Genomic DNA, 22,902 nt, shown 5'->3' with positions numbered 1-22,902 from the left:
CTTTTTGTTTGGGACAGCCTTGCAACAGGCTGAAAGTTGTTTTGTTTTGTTTTTTTTTTGACAACTCAATGTTGAAGACCAGAAGAACTTCTCCAGAGATGCTGAGGGAAGTGACTGTGTTTCTTTGAGGCAGATTGTCAGACTTCTCACCTTAGCTGATATTAGTGAGAGAAATGTTCTTGTTTCTCAGAGACTTAATTAAGCATTTGCTAATTACAATGACAAATGTCTATTTTTGTCTAAACCAGCATATAAAGAAGACAGAGTAATAAAAACTTATACCAAATTTGCATGCCTGGATGCTCAGGCTTGAGGGGAGCCCAAGCAGGATGGGGAGAGGAAAATGCTGACAGTTGCCCCTATGGGAAGAACTCCACTGAGCCATTCCTAGGGGAGGAAACCCTTTTGTCTCTCAGCTGTGTTTTTATCTCATTGTGACCAGTCATAGAAATGCCTCATTTTTGAAGAGTGGCTTCAGACCCACTGAAAGATATGGATACACATATGGACAAAGATGTGCTTAATGAAGTGTAGAGTTGATTTGCCCATGCTTGTTCAAAGAAAGTGAGTCTAACATGTAACCAGGACATCTTGGTTTCATTGCAGGAAGTGAAGGTTCATTTGAAATCAACAACACTACTGGAGCCATTTCTGTAATAAGGAGCCCAAATCAGCTCAAGAAAGAAGTGTATGAACTAAAAGTTAAGGTAGGTACCATGGCCACTTTAAAATGCCATCAGTAGGCATGATTGGTCTAAAGTTGTTCAATTTACAGCTGACTTTACCTGTTTCAGAAACTACCTCCTATATTTCAGCAGAGTGCCAGATAGTATAAAGCAGCACTAAATGCTTTTGTTGGGATGTTGGGATATTATTGTTGGGGTATCTCAAATTACTTATTTCAAGTGAAATCATCTTGCCCTAATTTAATCTCTGAGGCTAGAGAATCAATGTCCTTTACAGTCTGTAGATCCCTGTTCTCTCTGTTTCCAGATTTTACTGCTAAACTGGGAATTAATGTCTTGAAACCTCCATCTTATGAGATAGGTAACAGTCAAATCTGTGATTAGTAATAGGTCTGGGACAGATCATTCAGTGTCATGTCACCCTCCACTCCTGAGGCACTTATCAACCAAATACATGCTCACACCTTGATGAGCTAGCACTTCCATGAGCCAGTACTCATGTGACAAGCTGTAATATTTTAAGCAGTTTCTAAAGAAAAAGTGTTCAAAAATGTGGAATTAAATTGTGAAGACTGTATCAGTTTTCTTCAGCATATTGGAACTGCATATTATTGTTGTGGTAAGGACAATACTGGCTTCAAAAGGCATCTTTGAGGAACTGCACTCTGCCAGAACCAGTGTGTAGCAGCCCCAAGGCTCTTGCTTGCTCCTGGGTTCAAGCAGTGAGCTGCACCTGGGAGAACATGGAGTCCTCATGGGCTGAGCTTAACTCAGGCACATTTCTTCCTCTATCAGCTCTGCTTCACTGCAGTCTGCTGCCACTCCCCAGATGCAGAATGGGTTAAAGCCTTGCAAGCTTTTCTGATCTCCTAATTATGTGTATGGTGACCCAGAGCTGATGCAGGCTGCAAAAGCTGCTAGAGGAGCCAGAAAGGTGTTAGATTACCCAGTGTACATAGTGACAGGCACCTCAGTTACCAGACTTCTGCCTTTGGTTTTGAGCCCTTTGAGCAAAAATACATGTTAGATATAGCTGTTGTGACAAAAATACCAGCCAGTGTCTGTCCTGGCAGAAGAAATGTCTCAGGTTCAATCCAATGAATCAGGCTGCATGTTGCAGTTGTTGAAACCCAGACAGATCTTGTGGCTCAGAAAAATACCAGCTAGGTTTGCCTATTTGTCTAAACTATATCTACTTTTAATTTAAGCTCGTCTAAACATCACAGCAGAATTTTGAATCAGAGACTAAATCTCAAAAAAACAAAAACAAAAGCTCTTTTTCAAATATTTATCTAAATGCCACAAGTACAATTTTTCTCACAGTATTAAAGGCTGCAGTCCTTGCAGCAATGAGACAATGAACTGCTTGTGGTACCACAACAAATTTAAACATTGTCTTCCTTTTCTATTCTATCAACACTTTAGGCAAACAATTACCTTACCTCTATTGGATTGTTTTCAGAGAACTGTTTTCACCTAGACTGAGTTACTAAGATCACAAATCTAGAGAGAGAATCAACTGGGGCTCTACTGGGACTGGTTTATTACCATAATCTCCTAATCACCATAAACTTCAGTGTGAAATGGTCTGAGGTTGCAGTGAAATAAAAGTCTGTGAATCTTCCTACAAGTTAGAGTGCTTGGTACAAGTAGAATAACACCTGAATGAATCTGAAGAAGGAGAAAACAGTTTCATCATTCTGTTCTTCCTCTTGCCTGCTGCAGGCATCAGAAGTCAGCCAGGAAGGTGACATCTCTGAGCACACGTTTGCCATGGTGACCATACGGGTGGTCGACCTCAACAACCATCCGCCAACGTTCTATGGAGAAAATGGTCCCCAGAACAGGTTTGAACTGACCATGTATGAGCATCCCCCAGAGGGTGAGATCTTAAGGGGACTGAAGATTACTGTCAACGATTCAGATCAGGTAAATGGAAACTGCAGACTTTCAGTTCTCCTCTCCCATTTTCCCAAAGACAAGGAACTGTCAGACGGAGAAATGTCATTTTAGAAATTCAACTGTTTCACGTGCATTCCCTAAAAGCCTAGGACAGACAAAGTAGTTGTAGGGTCCAGTACCACAGAGAGCCTAGACCCAGGAGTTCAGTTTGTCTGTCATATCCTGTTATGCCAGTGGGAAGGGTGGTCTTAAATCTACAGCCCAGGTCTTGTGGCAACTGAAGTTGAACAATACTTATGAAATTCCCTAATTACTGGTTGTGTTCAGTTGTTGCTAGTGTAGTGTCTTTGAGGATCTTCTTGGAGGTTCCAAGCCCTTTAGTAACTTCAGGTGCAACTACTGTCTGCATCTTCTTTCTAGCCCTTATGTTACAGTCAGGGTCTGCATTGCATGGTTTGATAAGTCATTCCCACTGGAGTGATATTTCTAAGTAGTCTTAAAAATTATGCCCGAGCCAAACTAACTCTTACCAGGTAAAGGAAAGGAAAGAACACTCCATCCATCTCAGCCTGCTGTCTAAGTGACCTGTGATGCCTGTAGGTGCTATGGCAATCGTTGCTATAGGGACCCCTGAGCTAAATACTGTATGAATGACATCCATCTGAGTTAGCCTCAGGTTAGGCAGTGACAAGAAAAAAGCTTAATGCAGCTGAGAATTGTATTACTATTGGAAAGAGCTCTCTTCTGTAACTGTGCTCAGCATTGTGCTGGTTTGATGGTATTGTACTTTATCAAACCCACTGGCTTCTTCCCCCTCCCTCCTGCTGCTCTGCGGCGAGCAGATAAATGACTGCTTTCAAAGCAGTGCTACGTCTGTCCTGCTGCTGTCACAGGGATGGTGCTGCAGAGGGGAGAAACAAAACCCATCTCTTCTCTTTAGAGACAAAATATATATCTAGGCTGACAAAATATTCAGGCTGAAAGTTAGGCTATAAAATAAGCAGAAAACACTGATAAATACACTGTATAGATTTCTCAAGAAGCTTCCTAGTACAGTGTAAGGCATCGCTCTGGGGGAGGGTGAGTTGCCTTTCTTCTAAGGCAGAGAATGTGATGTTTTCCCTCCCATCCAAGGTGATTCCATAGAGAAGAAAATTAAACATGTGTCTGTCTCTGTCACAGCTACAGAGACTATTTCTTCTGGGGGAGTGGATGATACAAGTGAGGAGGAGAAAGCTGTGGTTTAGGCCTACAATTGGATGAAAATGCCATGTTTACTTTCAAGAAAATTACACAGAAATGTGCTGCTGTTCCTCCAGTAATTCCAGTGTCCCATGGCTGTCTGCTTGGAGACATGCAGCAGCGTGGCTTGCTCTGAGCAGATCTGGGTTCAGTGTGGATCAGTGGCAGAAATCACTCAGCTGTTGGGGGCAGGCAGTTCTCTCCCTGGCCCATGCCACTCTTCTCAGTTCTCTCCCTGGCCCATGCCACTCTTCTAGTCATGTACTGTCCCATGCCACACACTTTGTATGACTTTGTCTGGCTTTGTATTGTCAGACTGTCCACTCTTCCCATCAGCACTATTTTCCACAGTCCAGCAGCTCTGGCTTTGTTTGGCTTTACCATGCAGCAGAAGAGAGCCTGTTATCATTGCTGTAGTTGGGGCTGGGTTTGTGTAACCAAACAACACAGACCACTGAGTCTGGATCCAAGGTCATTCTGTTTCCCTTAAGGGACTACTGCTGAATACTTTTTCTCCTGACATGAGCTAGGGCTGCTCAAGAACTGCTCATAACAAGCTCTCCAGGGATACAGCTGAAAGTAAAGTTGTCCTGTTTGAAAGTTATTATTAGAAATTCATCATCTCAAGATTCATGCCACAGAGAGGACGTGGCACCAGGCAGGCAGTGAATCTGGCTCTTTGTCACAGTGTAAACATGACACTGAGAAATTGGTGAACCCAGAGCGTTTGGTAAGGCAGGCTCAGCTCATTTTCCCATCTTCCCTGAAAGGCAGAAATATGAGAATTTCCCTTTCCTCTTTCCTCTTACATGCTCCAGTTTGGTTTAAAAGAATTAGCCTGGCCAGCTGGCTCTGGCTCACTCTTCCCAACTTGCACACAAGTGGTGATAACCTTTTAGATGCTGCTGCTTCCCATGTTCTCTCTGGCTAGAAGGTTTATCTATGTAATGGGATTTGCCTTCTCACTTCACCTGGAGCTGTCAAGTGTGTCAGATTTTGTTCTGCACAAGTTTCCACAAGTGCACCAACTTCCAAAAGGTTTGGTATTTGTATCTCTGGCCTAGCTTATTTTATTTTTATTGTTACCCTAACTAATCAGTGCAAAATGTGGAGTACCACCTCTGTTTGGAGATTGCCTATCTTTGTGATTCTGCATCTTCATCATGCAGAATGCATGAAGAACAACTCACACAGCATGTGAGTTATTAGGATGCAGACTGGACACTGGAAGTGTCCAAGGCCAAGCTGGATGGGGCTCTGAGCAACCTGGTATAGCGGAAGGTATCCCTGCCTGTGGCAGTGGTGATCTCAAATATCCCTTCCAACCCAAATGATTGTATGAGACTGGGTTTGTGAGGGTTGTGTTGTACTTACTTGAGCAGTTCAGTTGCCTTTCCTTGGTAGGAAGCAGGAAGAGGCAGCACTTCCCTGCCAATATGCACATTGTGTCATCTCTGTCTAGCTCCCGGTGCATGGCACGAAAGCCAAGGCTGCTTGCCACAAGATTCCTCTCTTAGCCAGGCCTGCTGCAGGGTTTTTCCATTATGACTGAAAGAATAACCAAGCTTGTCAATCTATTTTAAGAAAAGCTGTGTCTGTCTTGTGACAAGGGCTGGAGGGATTATATAACTAAGCTTCTTAGTGGTCTCCTGCTCAGGGGATGGAGAGCACAGAGCTCTCAGCAGTAAGGCTCATTCTCATTTTATATAGTTTGAGGAAAGAGAGCAATCTAGGCTGTAAGATATGCACCATTCACTGAAAGCAATCAATGCCATATCTGCTTTTATTCACAGGGAGCCAATGCTAAATTCAACCTCCGCCTCGTTGGACCTGGTGGCATCTTCCGAGTGGTTCCTCAGACTGTCCTGAATGAGGCTCAGGTTACCATAATAGTGGAAAACTCTGCTGCTATTGACTATGAAAGCTTCAAGGTGCTAACCTTCAAGGTACTTCTGCTTTGCAGGTCCTCTTTTTCAGTGGATACAGTATGAGTATGATGGCATTTGTATCTGAGGTGATTTAGCTTCTTAATCCACCCAGAGCTGTCTGATGCATTATCTCAGACATGACAGTCCATGTAAGGAAAAGTCATTTCTGCCTCTGGTTCACCACCTTCACAAGGTTTAATGGATGCATCTGTGGACTGATTTAGTCCAGTCAGTACAAAATGTTGATTTTTATCTCTCTCTGGAAACTGTACATGTTGGTGGCTCTGAATCCTAGACTGAACCCCAAGGGTGTTATTTCTGCACTCACAATGATACATTCACAGGATGAAATCCTAATTTCTCTGCAGCTAGAACTTTACCTGCTTAGTGCTAAGTGATTTGATTCATGATCATGCTTTTGGATGTTGGCAGCCTGAGGACCCCAGCTGACTGGAAGATAATTCCCCAAAATTGCTCACTGCCTTTGTCAGAGTCTATCTATCTATACGGCCATTTGCAGGCTGACCTGAGGCTCACCCATGCTCTAAGCCAGCCATGCAAGAACAAATTTCATCCAAAAGCTGAAACCTTGCATTATCACCTTCCCTGATGGATTCTTTGGCTCATCAACAAGATAATTAAGTAGTCTGGTTTTCTGTCAGCTGCCCCTGAACATGAGTGTAGATGTTTCAAGTCTGACTGCAAAGAGCTGCATAGACAATCCCTGTAAGAATTTTTAAAAATTGCCAAAACAATCTAGCTGAGTATTAACATATACTACTTTCGTAATATACAGAGAGAGGCATTTTTTGCACAGTCCAAACCCAAAAAATTCCACAGTTTGTGTCCTTAGCAAGTTTCATTTCAGTATGTTTCAGGCTTCTTCTTGTAATGTTCCTAAGCCATTTTGAGCTTTATAGGTTATAGATGCTACAAAAATATGAGGCATCATTACTGCATTAAAGTGGAAGATTCTGAAAGGGCCATAAAGTGCTACTGAAACTAATTATAACAAGTGCACATTTATTCAGGTTAAACTACCAAAAGACCAGTAAAGGAGTTACACATGGCCACCTCATGAATGCCAATAGAGATCAAAGTAGTTAACATGATTGCCATGAACACCAGAAGAATTAATTACCAGCAAAAAGGATATATATTTTTATAGCTTAAGCAGTTATTCACATTTTCTTTAATTATTTCTACTGGAGAAAGGCTTTCCAAAATTATTTCTACTTGAGACTATAAGACTTGGCTTCAAAAGTGCAGCCTTTGTCTGGATTCCAAATGGAGAAGGTGCAGATGGATGATATGGTAGCAATATATGGCAGAAAATACTTTATAAAGACCTCATTGCTGGCTTCATTTTCCTGCCAAGTTCAAATCACTTCCTACCCAGTTTTAGTTGTCAATGTAGTCATTCTGGTTAGAATTTTGGATGAAATATATTTCTATTTAATGTATATCTCACAACAGCTTTGAGAGGTTATCTTCAGAGTTTTGTGTTTTTTCTGTAAGCAATGATCCCTCTCCTCTAGTTTGTTTTTGAAGAGTAAAATGCTAGAGAGTAATTAACGCTAATTTGTCTGGGAGATGCACTGAAAAACTCTCTTAAGCAAAGGCTACTAGAGAAACCTATCTTCCATTTAGTGCTGGCTCTTAAATGTAGGTGGTAGTCAGGAGTTCCTTCATTTTCAGCTGTCTAAGAGCTCGAATGGGTTTCCCAAACTGTGGCAGCTATGGTAATTCACACATCTCTCCAGTCCCTCTGCCACAGATATTGCTGCCCCACCTTGCTAGGGGCTGCCATGCTTAGGGGGCAAATCTCCAGCTGCCAAAATCAAACTCTCTTCTAAAAAAATACCACTTTTAAGATTGCATGTCAGTTTACTCTTCTGGCATTTAAGTATTAATTGTTGATATGTAGTCCTGTGAAATAATAGTTTTATGCTATTTTTTTTTCTCTCTGCATGAAACAAACAATACAGGTTTGCATAAGACACTGCAGGCAAGTAAGCTGACACAATTTCCTCCCAGAAGGAAGATGTCAGCATGATGACATAGCAGGATTGTGGCTGCTGAAAGGAGAGGGAATAAAAAATGAGTGCAGAAAACAAAGTAAAAGTACTGAGCTTTCATAAGGTTTACTAAGATGGGCTGATTGCAGCAGCAAAGATGATTTAACTGCAGATGTTATAATTTAGTTAGAGCTCCATGTGCACAATCAGCACTAAAATTTTACCTCTGTACTGCTTTAGGTGCTGAAATTTCTCATGAGGATGTTTTTGCTGATGTCTGTATGGCTGTCCCTTCAGAAATTTCTTTTGCTGTAACACCACCTGAGACTCTCAAACACAAAAGTTAGCACAGTGCTGTGGTGACCAGGCTCCCCTTTTAGAGCAGAAGTGTCCTGCAGTAATTGCAAGCAGCCCTTCGAGATTCATCTCTTCTTTTACTTCCAAACGTTATAAATGTTCACACAGCAGGCACAGCCCTAGCAGATGACACTGAGATAGCTTTTCCCTGTCTACTGAACAGCTCCCCACCCTCTGCTTTCACCTGGAGCTGATACAGATCTGGCAGAGCAGAGGCTTGAGCACAGTGTGTCCCCAGGCAGCTGGCAGTGCCTCTGCAGGTGAGCACCACTCACAGCCCCACGGGACCTGGGGAGCACAGCACGCTGTGCCAGCCCTGCTGCTCCCTCCAGAGCTCCCTCAGGCACCCACCCTCCTTGTGGGAGCTCCTGGGACACTTCTCCTAGGAATTAAACCCCCTGCAGCCTCTTCAGGGGCTGAGCCTCTCCAGATCTCAGTTCGTGTCCTGCTCACTAGTCAATTAGTGGTATGCTGTCTTCTCAGAGCCCTCCTGCTTTGTGTTAACCATGTCTCTGTCCAAGCATGAAAACCAAACATTAGACCATTGTTTTTGGTGTTAGCCACTTGGGCTCAGCCCCCACAGAGCCCAAGACTGATGGCTAGTGCTGATCCTGTGTGATGCAGCCACCATGGGACAGATGCCTGGGAGTGACACTGTGAAAGTCCCAGTGTTTTTCAGTACCCAGGGCTGAAAATGCTCTTTCCTGCTCAGCCAAAGACCTCCTGACCTTGCTGCTCTACCAGCTGAGGCATCCTACTGATGCTCCTCCAATCCAAGAGATTTTGCTCAGTGAGGAGCAAATATTCAGTTTGCTCTATGTGATTGCCTGTCCTTTTAGATGAGCAGTTACAAGAATGTCTGATGTCAGAGAGCTCTGTTCTCCTGAGAGACAATTCAAAGGCAATTCAAAAGCCCCCATATTATCTGATAAAGTCTTTATCAGCATGAGGCAATGAGGGCAGAAGTCCCATGAAGTTGGTAGTAGAAGTCCTCACAATTTTTGGAAAATGGGACTCTGATATACATGCCTGATCATCCAGCATTTGGGGTGGGAGTAACGCTGCTTCAAAACAAGTGGTTCCCTCATCTTTTTACCCTGTTTGGTGCAGTTTATTGCTCCTGATTTCTTTCCTGATGAAGAACTTCCTCTACAAAAGATCACAATTAAATTTATGTGGTTATTCGAAATAATTCACTGCCTATATTTCTCAAAGTTCTAGGAGCTGCCCAGGGATGACTGTTTGTCGGTTTCTGTTAAGGCTTTTTGGATGTGTGTTGGTTAGTTATGACTTGTCACATCTGTCACATGAAGTCTAATATGAATACACAGGTTTGAAGGCCTCTCCCCACAGCTTGGTTGCCACTGCAAGCCAGCACACACAAACAAGCTGAGGCTGCATGCTAACCTGGCTCATCAGCATCCTGGTTCTGAGCTGACTGCTCCAACCAGGCTAAAATGCACCAACGTGCCATGGGTGGTGGAGCAAGCTCCTTTAAGAGGACTAATAGCTGATTTGTAGTGATTTCTGGTTTTTCTCTTCTTAGCTTCTGGCAATAGAGGTGAACACACCGGAGAAATTCAGCTCGACAGCTGACGTGGTGATTCGCTTGCTGGACACCAATGACAATGTCCCCAAGTTCTCCTCTGACTACTACATTGCCAGGATCCCTGAGAACTCCCCAGGGGGCTCAAATGTAGTTGCTGTTACAGTAAGTTTCATTCACCCCTTAAGAATGTTCTTTTTTCTGGGTGTCTGTGGGGACAGTTCAAGTACCTCAAACAGTGGACAGGGAAAGTAGCAAATCTTATTCACCATTTGACTTCCAGACCACACTCTAATTCCTTTCCAGAATCAACCAAAAAAAACCCACTTCAAGAAAAAACAAGTTTTAGACAAATATTTAGAACAACAAGGGTCATCTGCTTTTAAGACAAATCACATGGCCCTTGAGTATTAAGAAAGCCTCAGCCAAATCAGTGCCCAGTGGGAAGATTCAGTTATGGCTAAGTGGAATTGGATTTACTGGATTTGCTTGCTTAAGTGTGAGTAAAAAGAAAACAAGATGGCTGCTTAGCAGGTATTAGTCTCCTCCTCTTGGGAGGAACCTGGCTGCTAAAGGCAGAGTTAGACAGTTAATGAGGGCAAGAATATAAAATTAAAGTGCTTAGGACCAGGATAAAAAGATCCCTATGTATGTATCTTCTCACAGCAGGAAAAGCATGCCTATAGATTTTCCAGTATCTTGCATTTTCATACAAAGACAGTCAGGGTATTACATGGGCCCTGAGTGCTGGAGGAGCATTTCCAGCTGCCTACAGCTGCTGGGACTGGAAACAGTCCCCATGTCACAAAGCCAAGAAAGCTCCTGGCCACCCCTCGGTGGGGGATGCAAGTCACCTTGCAGAGGCCACAGGTAAGGATGGTGGAGGCAGGTTGCCAGAGATCTCCAGCACAAGCTGGCAACAAGTAAGAAAGACAATTAAATAATCAGAATAATAAAGTGCTGCAGGCAAATTTTAGCAATGGAAGAATCATAGAAGCAAAACATAAACAATAGAGAAAAGCTTATTGCATGAAACTAATAGGAAAGCTATTAGAGACTCTTGAGCATTACTATCTTTGAGGTAATAGGAATAAAAAATTCTAGGACATGGACATAAAAAAAAAAGAGACTTAAAAAATGTTTGCAGAAGCAATAAAACTTCTGAACCAAAGTGCACAGGAATGTGTAGCTGAGAAGCCCATGTAAAATTTAATCATGTGCTGTCAACTTAGTACTTGACCCAGATTCACAAGTGTATGTGAAAAACTAAGATGTTTCAAGTACTCAGAATGGCAACTCTGGAGGAAGTCCCAGGTATCCACATGTTTTAAGTTAGACAGTACTAAACTAGGCTGTGGTCAAAATTATGGGGTTAGAGAATCTGACAATCTCATGCCAAAGAACAAAACAAAATCTACCAGTAAAGCTGCAGGTGTGTTATGTTAACCATGCAGGAATCAACGACATTGTTCCACTTCTCAAATATTTAAACAGGAAGATGAATGAATCAACCAGTGCCACCATGAATTTTGATACAACTGTATCACCCCTCCTCAGAGCTATCAGAGGAGCAGGAGATGATGGAAATAGCTGCTAGCAAATCAATAGCTTTCCTAAGCCTGAGCTAAGAAAGGAAGCCAACAAGAGTATGAAACAAAGATATCATCTTTGCAGTATTAAAAGTCACACAGGCACAAGAGTGATTTAAATATAAACAAAGATGAAATACAATGTATAGATTGAAACATTTGTTATTCATTACTTTAAATTGAATCAATTAAACAAGCAGAAGCTTAAAAATACTCAACATAAAGTAAATAATTTTGTCTGGGGAATATTCATGAATGCTTAACTGATAATTAGGAAGGTTTGAGAGCTGGCAGTGCGCTCATGTCGCTGAGATGATCTCTGTCTCTCAGAGGAGGTAGCTGTGGATGGATGGGGCCATCTAGCGTCACTGTCCCTGCCAGAGCCCCGGGCGCAGGGACAGCGCTCCTGGGGCTGCCAGCGACATTCCTGCTGGGAGCTCGGGCACTTTCTAGGTGCATATTTGCTAATAGGCTTCCCGTTAAAAATGCGATGGCAAAGAGAGTGAAAAGCATTTGAACCTGTTGTTAAAAGAAAAATGAAACGTTTCTTTTTGCATTTTAGTAAAACTCTCTTTTTTTTTTTCTTTTTCTTAAGGCTACAGATCCAGATTCAGGGCTTTGGGGAGAAATCAAGTACTCTATCTATGGAACAGGAGCAGATCTGTAAGTAACAAGTAAATAAATAAAATTAAATAACCTCTAAGCAGATTTCTAAAATAATTTTAAAAGAAAGCTAGCAGGCTCCTTCTTGATCTGCTCATTTCCAAGGACATTTATGCCATGTTCTTTGTGAGTTCTGTGAACACAACAACAGTAAAGCCACTGTGATCATTAAACATCTGCTTCATGAACCCAAGGAATTCTACCAACAAACCCCCAAAGAGTTATAAGGCAGCTGAAGTATCAATACAAAGGATTTGAAAAACACTTGTAAGAGAAAGAGGGGGTTTGGTCTAGTTGTGAAAAGTCAGTTCTACAGAAAAAATAATCCCTTGGTTTTTTTCCCCCTTTCCTTTCCATATGGTTTTACCAATGCTCTTGTCAAAATAAATCAAGGAAGACAAGATATTCAAGGATATAAACTTCAGCTTTGGAGGTCGGCTGCATTGGGTGTTAAAAGCCTTTCCTATATTTAAACATAGTAGTCCTGCAAAAAGGGAATCTGATGCTTACTTGATTTGGTAATAATGCCTCTGTCCCTCTCCCTTTCTTTGGGGACAGTGGTGGGGGTAGAACATCTTGAAACACTGGCTCTTTCACACCATGCCCATCCAGCTCCCAAACAGGGATCAATGCATGGCTGTCACAGATATTCCTGCTGGAACTTGCAGCTGCAGGGCAGGGCTGCAGGGCAGAGTGCTGGAAATGGATGAGCTTTTCAGGCACTCATCTCAAGAATCTTTTTTCCTCTGTACATTATCCACCTGGAGCTAAAGCTGAACTCCTCTTGTTAAGGTGAAAGCCGTTTAGGAGGCACAATCAAAGTCCAAAATCCAAGATGTTAAGGGTGAACCTCTTCTGTAGCCAGAAGGATACACATATGGGAGCATTTCCACGATGGATTATTTTGAGCTCTTCACTAAGTCTTTAAGCTAGCTGCTAACTGCACAGAGAGAAGCAAGAAAAGGTCATGTCATGCAGGCAGACCTCTTAGGTTTAGAATGTAGCAGCTGGTGGAAAGAAGCATGAGAAGGTTGTTGACAAAGGATTTAGGGGGAAAAAAATGTAAGCACAACTTTATTCTGATTGGCATCATGGGGATGCTCAGATTCACTGTTCTCATGCTGTTGAATGAAGAAATTATGATGTGAACGTTTCTTTTCCTTTTTAAGTATCTGTGTTTGTTTTCCTAATGCCAGAATGGCATAGCTCTGCAAGGCTGGGTTGATTTTCTAGCCCTGGCACCTCTAGATCTGCTGAACACACAGTTTGGTGCAAATAGGAGAATTTCAACTAGAGGCTTGATATATCTGTTTGGGATATTATATCAGTGGGTGTGCAGTTGTGTGGGCAGAAAGATGAGTTGTACTGGAGTAAGAGAAATAGTTTTAATTGTTGAAGATGAAACCAATCTGATGGTAATCCTACTTTGGTAATCCAAGCTGCCAGTGGGAGCACTTCCATTCTTCTACTAAAAAGGAACGATGAGAGTGCTGTCTGCATGGTTAGGCTGGGCTGGGCTGGGCTGGGCTGAGCTGACAGCACAGGCACTGTCTCCTACACAGCTATGCCCACCTCCAGATCTTGGATTTCATCAAAACTTGTATTTGTATTTAACAGAGTTAGGAGAACAACTGAAGATTCTGGATTGCTAAATGCCCCTTTTATAATCATTCTCAATTGCATTCACAGCTGGAATGCAGAAAAGATCTTGATATCCTGTACATTGATCAAAGGATGTATAAAAACTTTCATCTGCTAAAAGCTCTGCTGCTTGGAGCCTACACTGGCAGTCCATTTTAAAAAGACACTGTGTTGGTATCTTCTCTATAAATCCAAACTTTGGGCTGACACTTTTGACAGTGTCTCTGTAATTACAAATGTGTAAAATTGAACTTGCAACAGATAAATCTGAACGCCCACTCCATCCCAGTGTCAGTCTAAGGAAAAATTATTATTTTTGGAGAAGATAATTTGCCCTGTAGTTTGGGAGATTTAAGAGCAGATTGTTTTCTTTACTTCTGAGAAGTGAAGAGTTTAAATTGATATGCATCACATTTCTTTTAGCTATTTAGGTGATACAAATCAATCTTAATTTATGCAGGACATAATCTATTACACTTTTAAACTGAAAAAAAAAAATGTAAAAATAGGTTTAATGTTTTTCTTTTTAATGCAAGGAAATCACTCTGGGAGAAGGCCACCATACTGAGCATGTACTGAGGACAAAGACTTAATGGAAAATGCAGCTAAAATGGCACAAGAAAGAGAAAACTATGAGACACAGATAGTTCTCTGGTTTTCAAGCTAAAAAAACTAGACAAAAACTAGGTAGAGTGAAGGATTTGGAAACATCACCCAGAGAGGAACTAGGTGAAGAGTACCATTGTCTGGGAACACCATTTCAGTGTTTACACCCCAGAGCAAAGGCAGGCTCCAAACACACATTAAGTGACCAAAAGTCTTCTCTTGCCTCTTTTCCAGGTTCCTAATCCACCCATCAACAGGTATAATTTACACCCAGCCCTGGGCTGTACTAGATGCTGAAGTGAACTCAAAGTATAATTTCTATGTGAAAGCAGAGGACACAGATGGGAAATACAGCCTGGCTGAAGTGTTTATCACCGTGCTGGATGTCAATGACCACTCTCCAGAGTTCAATGAAAACATCCAGGAAAAGACGATGATCATTGGGTCACCGGTGAAGATAGAGGTGAGAGATGGCACCGTGTGGCACAAAGCAGAGTGCCCTGGAAAAGCCCTGCCTCTGCTGCTTGCTCTCAGGGGTCATGATGAGTGTCTGGAAGTTGCCTTTTCTTGCAGCTTTAGTTTGCACATCCGTTTGGATATAACAAATGGATTAAAGTGTGGAATTATAGTATTTACTGGCTGCTGAGAGGGAGAAATAAATTCTATAGGCAGAATTGGTGGAGGATTCTAGATTATACAGTGATCACGAGAAGCCCAAATAAGATAAGTGAATGAAAGCAGAGGGTTTTGAACACTTAACCTTCCTGACACCCCTTTGTGTTCAAGCACACAACTTAGCTCCCTTCATTTTGAAGACCCATATTCAATAATCCAGTGTGGAGCAAAAGGTGAAAAAATGCAGTAACAATTCCCAGACAGAGATGCAGAACATCCTGTGTTAGACACATTTAAATGCATATGATAAAGCCTGATCACACAACACCAAATGTCAGCAGAATAAATACCACAGCACAAAAATTAAGGCAGCTATAGTTTATGGCATGGAGCTAATCCCATTGATCTTTATCACTTCACATTTTGTCCCCCATACTGTGAGAAGCTCCCAGCTGAGGACCATTTGCATTCTACAGATAGTTTACAGTTCAGTTTTTCCTCTGATTTTATTTCATCTCAAATAGAAATCACTTATAAAGAAAGGAGCCTGGTCCTGCTGTTTTTCACCAGATAATGTAGCCTAGTTTCCAAAATGAAATGAAAGCAGCCCAGTCATGGCACAGATACTATCAGAAGTGTCAGGAGCTTTTTGTCCTCTAGCAAAGACACAAACAATAGTACCTTTGTTTTTCACACTTCCCCTACCAGGCTATAGACCAAGATGCAGAAGAACCCAACAACATTGTGGATTACTCCATCATGCAAGCAGATCCAGCCAATGTGTTTGACATAGACCAAAGCACTGGGGAAATCAAGCTGAAATCCTATATCCGATCTCTGGACATCATCCACAACATCACCAACAATAAGGACTGCATCTGGTCACTGGTGGTCCAGGCCAAAGACCGAGGCTCCCCGTCCTTCAGCACCACTGCAGTTCTGAAGATTGATATCACAGAAGAGGTAAGCAAATGTTTTAGAAAAATCCTGGTGGGAGAAGATGCTTGAAAGGCACCAAAGGGCAGACATTGCTCGCTCCATTTCTGAGACTTTTCTTGGCAGCTCTGTTTTGTAGAGTGTTTCTATAGCCTTGTGGTGAAGTTGGCTTCTACAGCCACAAATGGGAAAGATATTTTGATCAGAAATATTGCAGAGGTACAAAGGTAGGAGCATAATGTAATTTGGAGATAAGTTTTTTGTTAGAGATTGTCAGATATGAATTCAGGAATATAGACTTCTGAGAGTAAAGGTAAATCCCAACTGCTAAATTTCTGCTTTTTTATTTTCATCCAGGAGAAAAAAAAACCTTTCTCCCTTACAAAAAGTGAGTGGAAAGCAGCTGGGGTCAGAGTAAAATAAATCAGATAAATCAACCTAAGGGACATAGGAAAAGTGAAAAAAAACATTACAGAAATGCTTTAAAGTACACAGAACTTTGGATGGGAGGTTAATTAATGCAGTATTATTAGCAGATGAAACAAGAAGACTCTAAAAGTCTCTTGCACATGTAGGTTGAGATTTTCCTTAGCCCAGCTTTTACATCAGCTGAAGAACAAGCAGTGATTTATGGTGTGCAGCGCACGCTTGCACGATTCTTATTTATTGTAACTGCCTTGCCATGCCTTTAACTAGGCACCAGCAGGAGGAAATGGACTTCAAAGCAGATGAGAAACACATCATTAGCCTGACAGTCTCTAGACCACACACACAAACTGGGCAAACATGCAAATCTCATCCTACTGACAGCAGCTGGCCTTCTCTTTGCTGGTCACGATGCTCTTAGGTCTGTTATAATCTTCCTCTGTTTTCTCCATCTCCTCTTATTCCACTGATACTCCTTATGAGGCACATTCATATGATGGTTTTTGTTGAGAGTTTAGAGCTTTCTGGACTGCCAGGGGCCCTATGGGGCTGCCTTTTGGGGCCAGATGCCCTGTGGGCATGGGCTGGGCTTGCTGCTGCAAGGCTCTGCCATGTGGGGCTGGGGGACTCTGCATGCAGGGTGTCTGGGGTAAGTCTGGATATTTAGCTGTTCTTCCATATAAAGGAAACGCACTGCTTAACACTTGGATTTCTCATGGAAATGAAGTTTTGGTAGGTTTTATACATCAAAAAAGAATTGCTGCCCACAGCCAAGAATAGGAGTACTTGCCCTCCCTGCCTTGCTTCCAGGTTTCTCACAGGCTGCACGTTTCAGGAGTGTGTGGCACTGTCCTCAGGCATGTCCCTGCTGGTGGCCACCAGCCTTCCCTTCCCTCCTGGGTGAGCTGAAACCTCTCTGTCAGCTGTGGGGCTGATGGGTGTGAGTGGAGGGAGGGTGCCCACACCTCCCCTGCTGGGGGACAACACATCCCTGAACCAGCTGATGAAGGACAACTGGAAGGAAAACAAAAGTAGCTGATACTTTGGGATAAGGAGTTCCCTGAATTTCCTTCTAGTGCTTGAAGCAATAGCAGTACCTGCTGAAAGATGGTGTCTTGTATGAAGTCCCCTCTCTGCTGCCTTTTCTCCCCTTGCAGGGGTTCATATTTGGCACACAAAGTGAGGGAGAGCTCTCCTCATAAAATCTAAAGGGAAGCAGAGAGGATGTGATGACATGCACACACAGTTCTTTCCCTTCTTCCCATGCTCTTCTTGATGCCAGGTCCCAACAGAGAGTCTGAGATAGCAACAGCATCTTCTTTCTTCAAGTAGGTTTCTTCAGCAGGATCTGGGTTACTAACCTAGTGTCACATCATCCATTACCTTTTGTACCTGTCTCTATTACTTCTTCCATTGCATGCAATGATTTGGGTTGGTTGGGGCTGGGGAATTTTTTTATCCCATAGCATCCCATCTTTTTTGCAGAAACAGATTTCAGTTTGCAGGCACATGAGATGCAGTGCCACTCTCCAAAACCCTTGGTCACTCCCTGTGTCCCAGGGACAGCACAGTCACTGCTAACACTTTGGGAAGAAAACAATCTCTTGGTGTAAGCATACTGCATACACACACTCTTTCTCTGAGGATGTGACAAATGTGCATTTCATCCCTCTGTGCTCCAGCTGAACAAAGGCACTTATTTTGCTGTTTGGTGGGCATTTATGTATTACTGATTTTGGATAAGGAGGATATTTTTGAATGCATCCTCTAGAGGTTTCCTGCAGTGTTAATCACAGTAAGTAATTAAACAGGCATATTTTCTGATTAACATTTACCATTGCAATTAGCACAAGTCTGTGCCCTTCGAGATGGATGCCTTGTGGCTAAGTTCAGCAGTATTGCACATCAAAAGGACCTTCTTGTCTTGGAATAATACAGTGCTAAAAAAATCCAAAGGCCTTTTAATTTAACTGATTCTGATTTTATGGAAATTGGTATTGAGGGGCATCTGTTAATATCCTATTCTTTCACAATAAATAAAAAATATCCTTTCACAGAATAAAAAAACATATGCTGGAAAAGCCAGTCTTTTTCCATCCATATGTCTCACTCAGAAATCTATTCTTGCTGCCTGATATTTTCAGAGAAAGCTGATTCCCACTCCTGTTGCTGAGGGTTGGCCTGATGGGGGCATCCCTTGGCCTCTTGATGACTCCACAGAGGTTCTGCAAATGTAGAGGGGGCGTTTATTTACACCTCCTCAAGGACTGAGGCTTAAGTCCATATTTAGACAGCATAATCTTAATAGCAGTTCTTAATAGCTTTGGCCACTCATTTAGATTTCTAAATATAGCTGGTGAGTCTCAGTTTTAGATTGACCTAACTGAAAGGTTCAGCAAAAATCTTTGAAGTAACATGGAGATGATCTCCTCTCTCATACAAATGTTAGCCATGGGAGCTGTGGTTGATGGCACTGAACAGCCCTTGCCACATTTGCAGAGCAGTTAGCCTCTAAAAAACTATTGGTTTGATTTGAGCAGTCTTGCCTCATGCTGGTGTTTGTATTGCAAAGTGATGCAATTGCACACATGTATTGCAAAGCCTCCAGACAGAGTGGTAGCACTGAGCTTTGGGATAAGCACTGCATGGGCAGCTGGTGCTCTGCCTCAGATCAAGAATCACTTCTGAAGCAAATCTCCTGATCATCCCCACATACTGGTGGATGGTCTGTGCCTCACAGAGCTCCAAGCACACAAGGTGAGTGGACATCTTTGAGAGGAAAATATGTTTTGGGAGCCCACCTAGTGTGCCTGGGCACCAACAGGCAGTCCCTCCCTGCAATCAGGCTAGAACAAAACCCCAGAAACACTGTGTGTGTGGAAGTGGGCTCCTCAGAACCAGCTGGTTCACTGCACAGATTGTACTGATCCACTTGCTCAAGCTGAGCAGCCTGAGCTGTCTGTAACACAATCATTGAACCAAACATTTAAGATTGAGTCCAACTAATCCAGCACTTCAAAGTCCATCACAAAACCATGTCCCTTAAGTGCCACATCTACAAATAATCTGCAATAGCTTGGGCTCTTAACAGGCTCGCCTACTTACTTAGACTCCTAAATATAACTGGTGAGCCTTAGCTCCTTTTGTGGCTGAAGAGCTCAACCACATTCCTTTTGGGTCCAGCTTCTGGATACTTGGCCAACGTGCTCTGCTCACTGCAACCCACACATTAGGAAAGGCTCTTGAGGAGCTGCCACAACAAAAAAGAAACACCCAACAGAGCATTATCTTCTATGAGCAATGGTATTTTCACTCCCTTGATGGCTGTAGTCATGTATCTGCTTTTATTTTATGTGTACCAGAAAAACCAGTACCTTTCAAAATGCAGCATGCCTTTGAGGAAACAACAACAGCATCAGCAATTGTAAAGTGGCACTATTTGTTGAGCTGGCTACATGGCACTGCTGGCAATGGACACAAGGACTTGATGTTTTAAATGTGCACTTCCCATAAGTCTCTCCGGAGCCTGGCTAAGATTATGGCCTGTATTGCAAGTTATTACTCCTTTTTATCATGCCAGTGTCATGCCCATGACAAACAGAAACTCTCCCACTGTGTGCTTACAAAATGCCTGATGATTTTATGCAGAAGAGTTGTTGTCCAAGGCTAATTCCAGGCAAAGCTTTGTATAGTAGAGGTTAAGTAACTAGAATAGAGGCTGAACAGCTAGCTGTTAATGGGTTTAGTTTTGGTATTAATCATCTCTTCATCACTGGAAGCTCTGAACAGATGCCAGACTTTCTGAAACCACAGGATTGAATGAAGCCAAATGTCAAAACTCTCCACACAATTTTTATCTGCTGTTACCTCCACAGCTGTAGTACACGGGCAACACGTACTTCTGTCTAATCTCATTTATTCAAGGTTTTCAAATACCTAGTCAAATACTCTTCAGCCATCAGTGCCTTCCTGTAAAATAGATCTTGACAAAACTCGTAACAGGTGGACTCAGGTCACATACTACTTAGCAGGGTTTATCTGACACTTAATTCATCTGACTTTCACATTAAGTTAAGTAAAACAGGGTAGAATTTCTATCATCTGATGGGATTTAAGTACAAAAAAATCCATGTAATGCAGAACAGTAAAGCTGATGTGAGTCTAAGCTCCACCAAAGTCATGGGCTGCTTTGCTTTTGGTTTCTAGTTCAGGTCCATTCCCAATTAAATACTGAAAGAACTCTCTGCACAACAAATTGATGAAAATTTGTCCCCACCTGCCCAGTGACACAATCTGTGAGTTTCACTAGCATGTTTTTCCCCTTTCTTGTTGGGAGTGGGACACATTCAGGGTAGGAGAAGCATGGGCTTGATAATTTGTTTGAGGTAGGTTGTGAAAACACAGAAATTAATGCAAGGAGGTGTTCATTAGCTAATTTACATGCCCCGAGTTTACAGATGTGACATTAATGACAACAGGTACTCTGAAGCACATTCTGGATACTCTTAGTCATCTTCCCCACAGACTGGGGAGGGTAAAGAAATGGGCATCCTAGATTAGAGTCACACAGGGAAATCCATCTGATCTACAAGTCAGAGGTTCAAGTCCAAGCTACTCACAATGTTCTCCTTATACACACTGCATTTGATACCTATTTTAGCACTGCTCCAGAGGGGTCCTTTTTTCCCCATTGACCAAAAGCTGGGAGCTTAGACCTCTAACTAAAACCCAGATCACTAGACATGCAAAGTTTGGGTGAGGATTCATGGAGTCAAAGACAGGGGACTGGGGCACAGTGGGCAGCCCTGTCTTTCTGCAGTCACACACCACTTTGGTTATTCTCAGTAACCAAACCTGCATGTGAATGTGCCGTTTCTGAAGGATCTCCTGGCCTTGCATAGCACTACTCTCTGTTCAAATACCACCTGTATGCATGATGAACTTCTCTTGGGAACGCAGTCCAAGGATGGGCTACCATGCCCTGAACAAGGGTGATCCATGTGCCATGTCTCTACCCTTTATTCCCCAATCAGCCAGGTGTTTATATGTGCTTCCTAACTTCTTTTACTGTTTCTGGATTCAGTTCAACGTCATTACAACTGCCTCCTCTCCTGTGCCTAGTTCAACACCTAGCTCCCTTTATTTTATAGGCTCTCTATCCTGTACACACTTCAGCCTAGTTCCCCAGCTGTATTTATAATAGATACTGGCCTCTTTCAAATATAACCATGTGAGGGTTGACCATTTCTCTTATTTTTGATATTTCCAGATCAAGTCCAGGGTAAAATCCTATATTTTAGGCCTCAAGAAGCGTCCATGGACAATATATGGAATATGCATGAGTGGCGTCCTTTCCACCATTTCTGTTACAATGGTGATCTCCACCATCATGTACTGGAAAAGTGTGAAAAGATCCAAGCTTCACCCACAGGGCAAAATCCGCAAAATTATACGGGGACCTCCAAGACGCACAGTGTGCTAAGCTGGAAAGTGAACTGGCCATTCATTTGTCCTTAATATGCCATATGTAGCTTATTTCATTGCTGATTTCTTTTCTTTCTATAAACAAAGCTCTTTAGCTCCACTTATCTCCCCTACCTCAAAGAGTTTTGTTATGTCTGTAAAAGAGTACTTGAAAACAGAATGCAGCACGTATCTGCTAACTACTCATTTGTATACTGACATTTTTTACAAGCTGAAGTTTTCTCCTAATCCTTTTAATGCCATGCTCAGTAATTGAGCCAATTATTTTCTTGCTCCATTCTTGCAAGATAAACACTATTGTGACATGCAGGAATCTGCCCTAATTTGGTGGCAATACTTCTGTAAGCTTTTGTGTTCAAGTCATCTACCTCACAGTACTATAATGTTTACCCAGTCTCCAGCCACATCTAAATTCTCCACCTCTGGACTGGACTGGCTGTGTGACTCTTATATTTTTTTTTTAGAGACAACTTCCATCATAACATATATATGTAACATATTTTGGACAAATGAAATTTCTGGGTCACTGTCTGTCACCTAGAGTAAGTCATGTGTTTTCTTTGTACTCCTTTACAGACTCTTCACAAAGGGCCTATGGCCACCTTTTTGATGCAAACTAAAGATAACCCCATGAAAGCCTTAGGAGTGCTAGCTGGTGTCATGGGCATAATGGTGCTGATCACTATCATGATCTCTACTGCCATGTTCTGGCGCAACAAGCGGTCCAACAGAGTCATGCCGGTGAGAAGGATCATTAAAAAGAGACAGATGCCGCCATCCCGCACAATCAGGATGGAGTGGCTGAAGTTCAAGAGGCCCAGCAATGCTGCAGAGAAGTTTGTGGTTGAGGAGGACGCCAAGAGCCTACACAATGAGAACAGCAACAACAACGTGCAGGTTCTCCCCGTGCCGCCGGCCGCCCCCCTGCCCCCGCCGCCCCCGGCCCCGGGTACCCGGGGCGATGGCCCAGGCTGGCGGGTGCCAACCGTGTCCGGCTCCCTCACCCCCAAGCACATCATCAAGCCACCGAAGAAGAAAGGTCACAGCAGCACCCACAACGCCCTCGTGTCAGAGCTCAAAATGAGGTTTGAGAAGAGGAACGCAGCTTTCGGGGAGCCCCACATCTAGGTGCTCTCAGCAGCCCCCAGAGACTGCAGACTGTGGCTGGGCATGGATGTTTCTATGTGCTGTCTCCTCCCTGTTCTGTCAGCACCCTGTGAACCAGAGCAGCTTCTCGCTGTGGTAGCCACCCCTCACCTTCCA

General features: G+C 42.8%; 1 protein-coding gene across 1 annotated transcript in view; it reads left to right on the top strand.

Annotated features, from left to right (window-relative positions):
- The window catches only part of CDHR1 (cadherin related family member 1), a 41,973-nt gene extending 19,206 nt beyond the window's left edge, over window positions 1–22,767 (top strand). The window contains exons 10-17 of the mRNA XM_056495076.1: window positions 607–707; window positions 2,412–2,615; window positions 5,624–5,776; window positions 9,680–9,844; window positions 11,864–11,931; window positions 14,413–14,641; window positions 15,502–15,756; window positions 22,216–22,767. Coding sequence (XP_056351051.1) covers window positions 607–707; window positions 2,412–2,615; window positions 5,624–5,776; window positions 9,680–9,844; window positions 11,864–11,931; window positions 14,413–14,641; window positions 15,502–15,756; window positions 22,216–22,767 — 1,727 coding nt within the window. The remainder of the gene's footprint in view (window positions 1–606; window positions 708–2,411; window positions 2,616–5,623; window positions 5,777–9,679; window positions 9,845–11,863; window positions 11,932–14,412; window positions 14,642–15,501; window positions 15,757–22,215) is intronic.
- Window positions 22,768–22,902: the final 135 nt, after the last annotated feature.

This window comes from Oenanthe melanoleuca, chromosome 6 (assembly GCF_029582105.1).
Source record: "Oenanthe melanoleuca isolate GR-GAL-2019-014 chromosome 6, OMel1.0, whole genome shotgun sequence".
In the NCBI taxonomy this organism is placed as follows: Eukaryota; Metazoa; Chordata; class Aves; order Passeriformes; family Muscicapidae; genus Oenanthe; species Oenanthe melanoleuca.
This window is presented reverse-complemented; position numbering and strand designations above follow the sequence as displayed.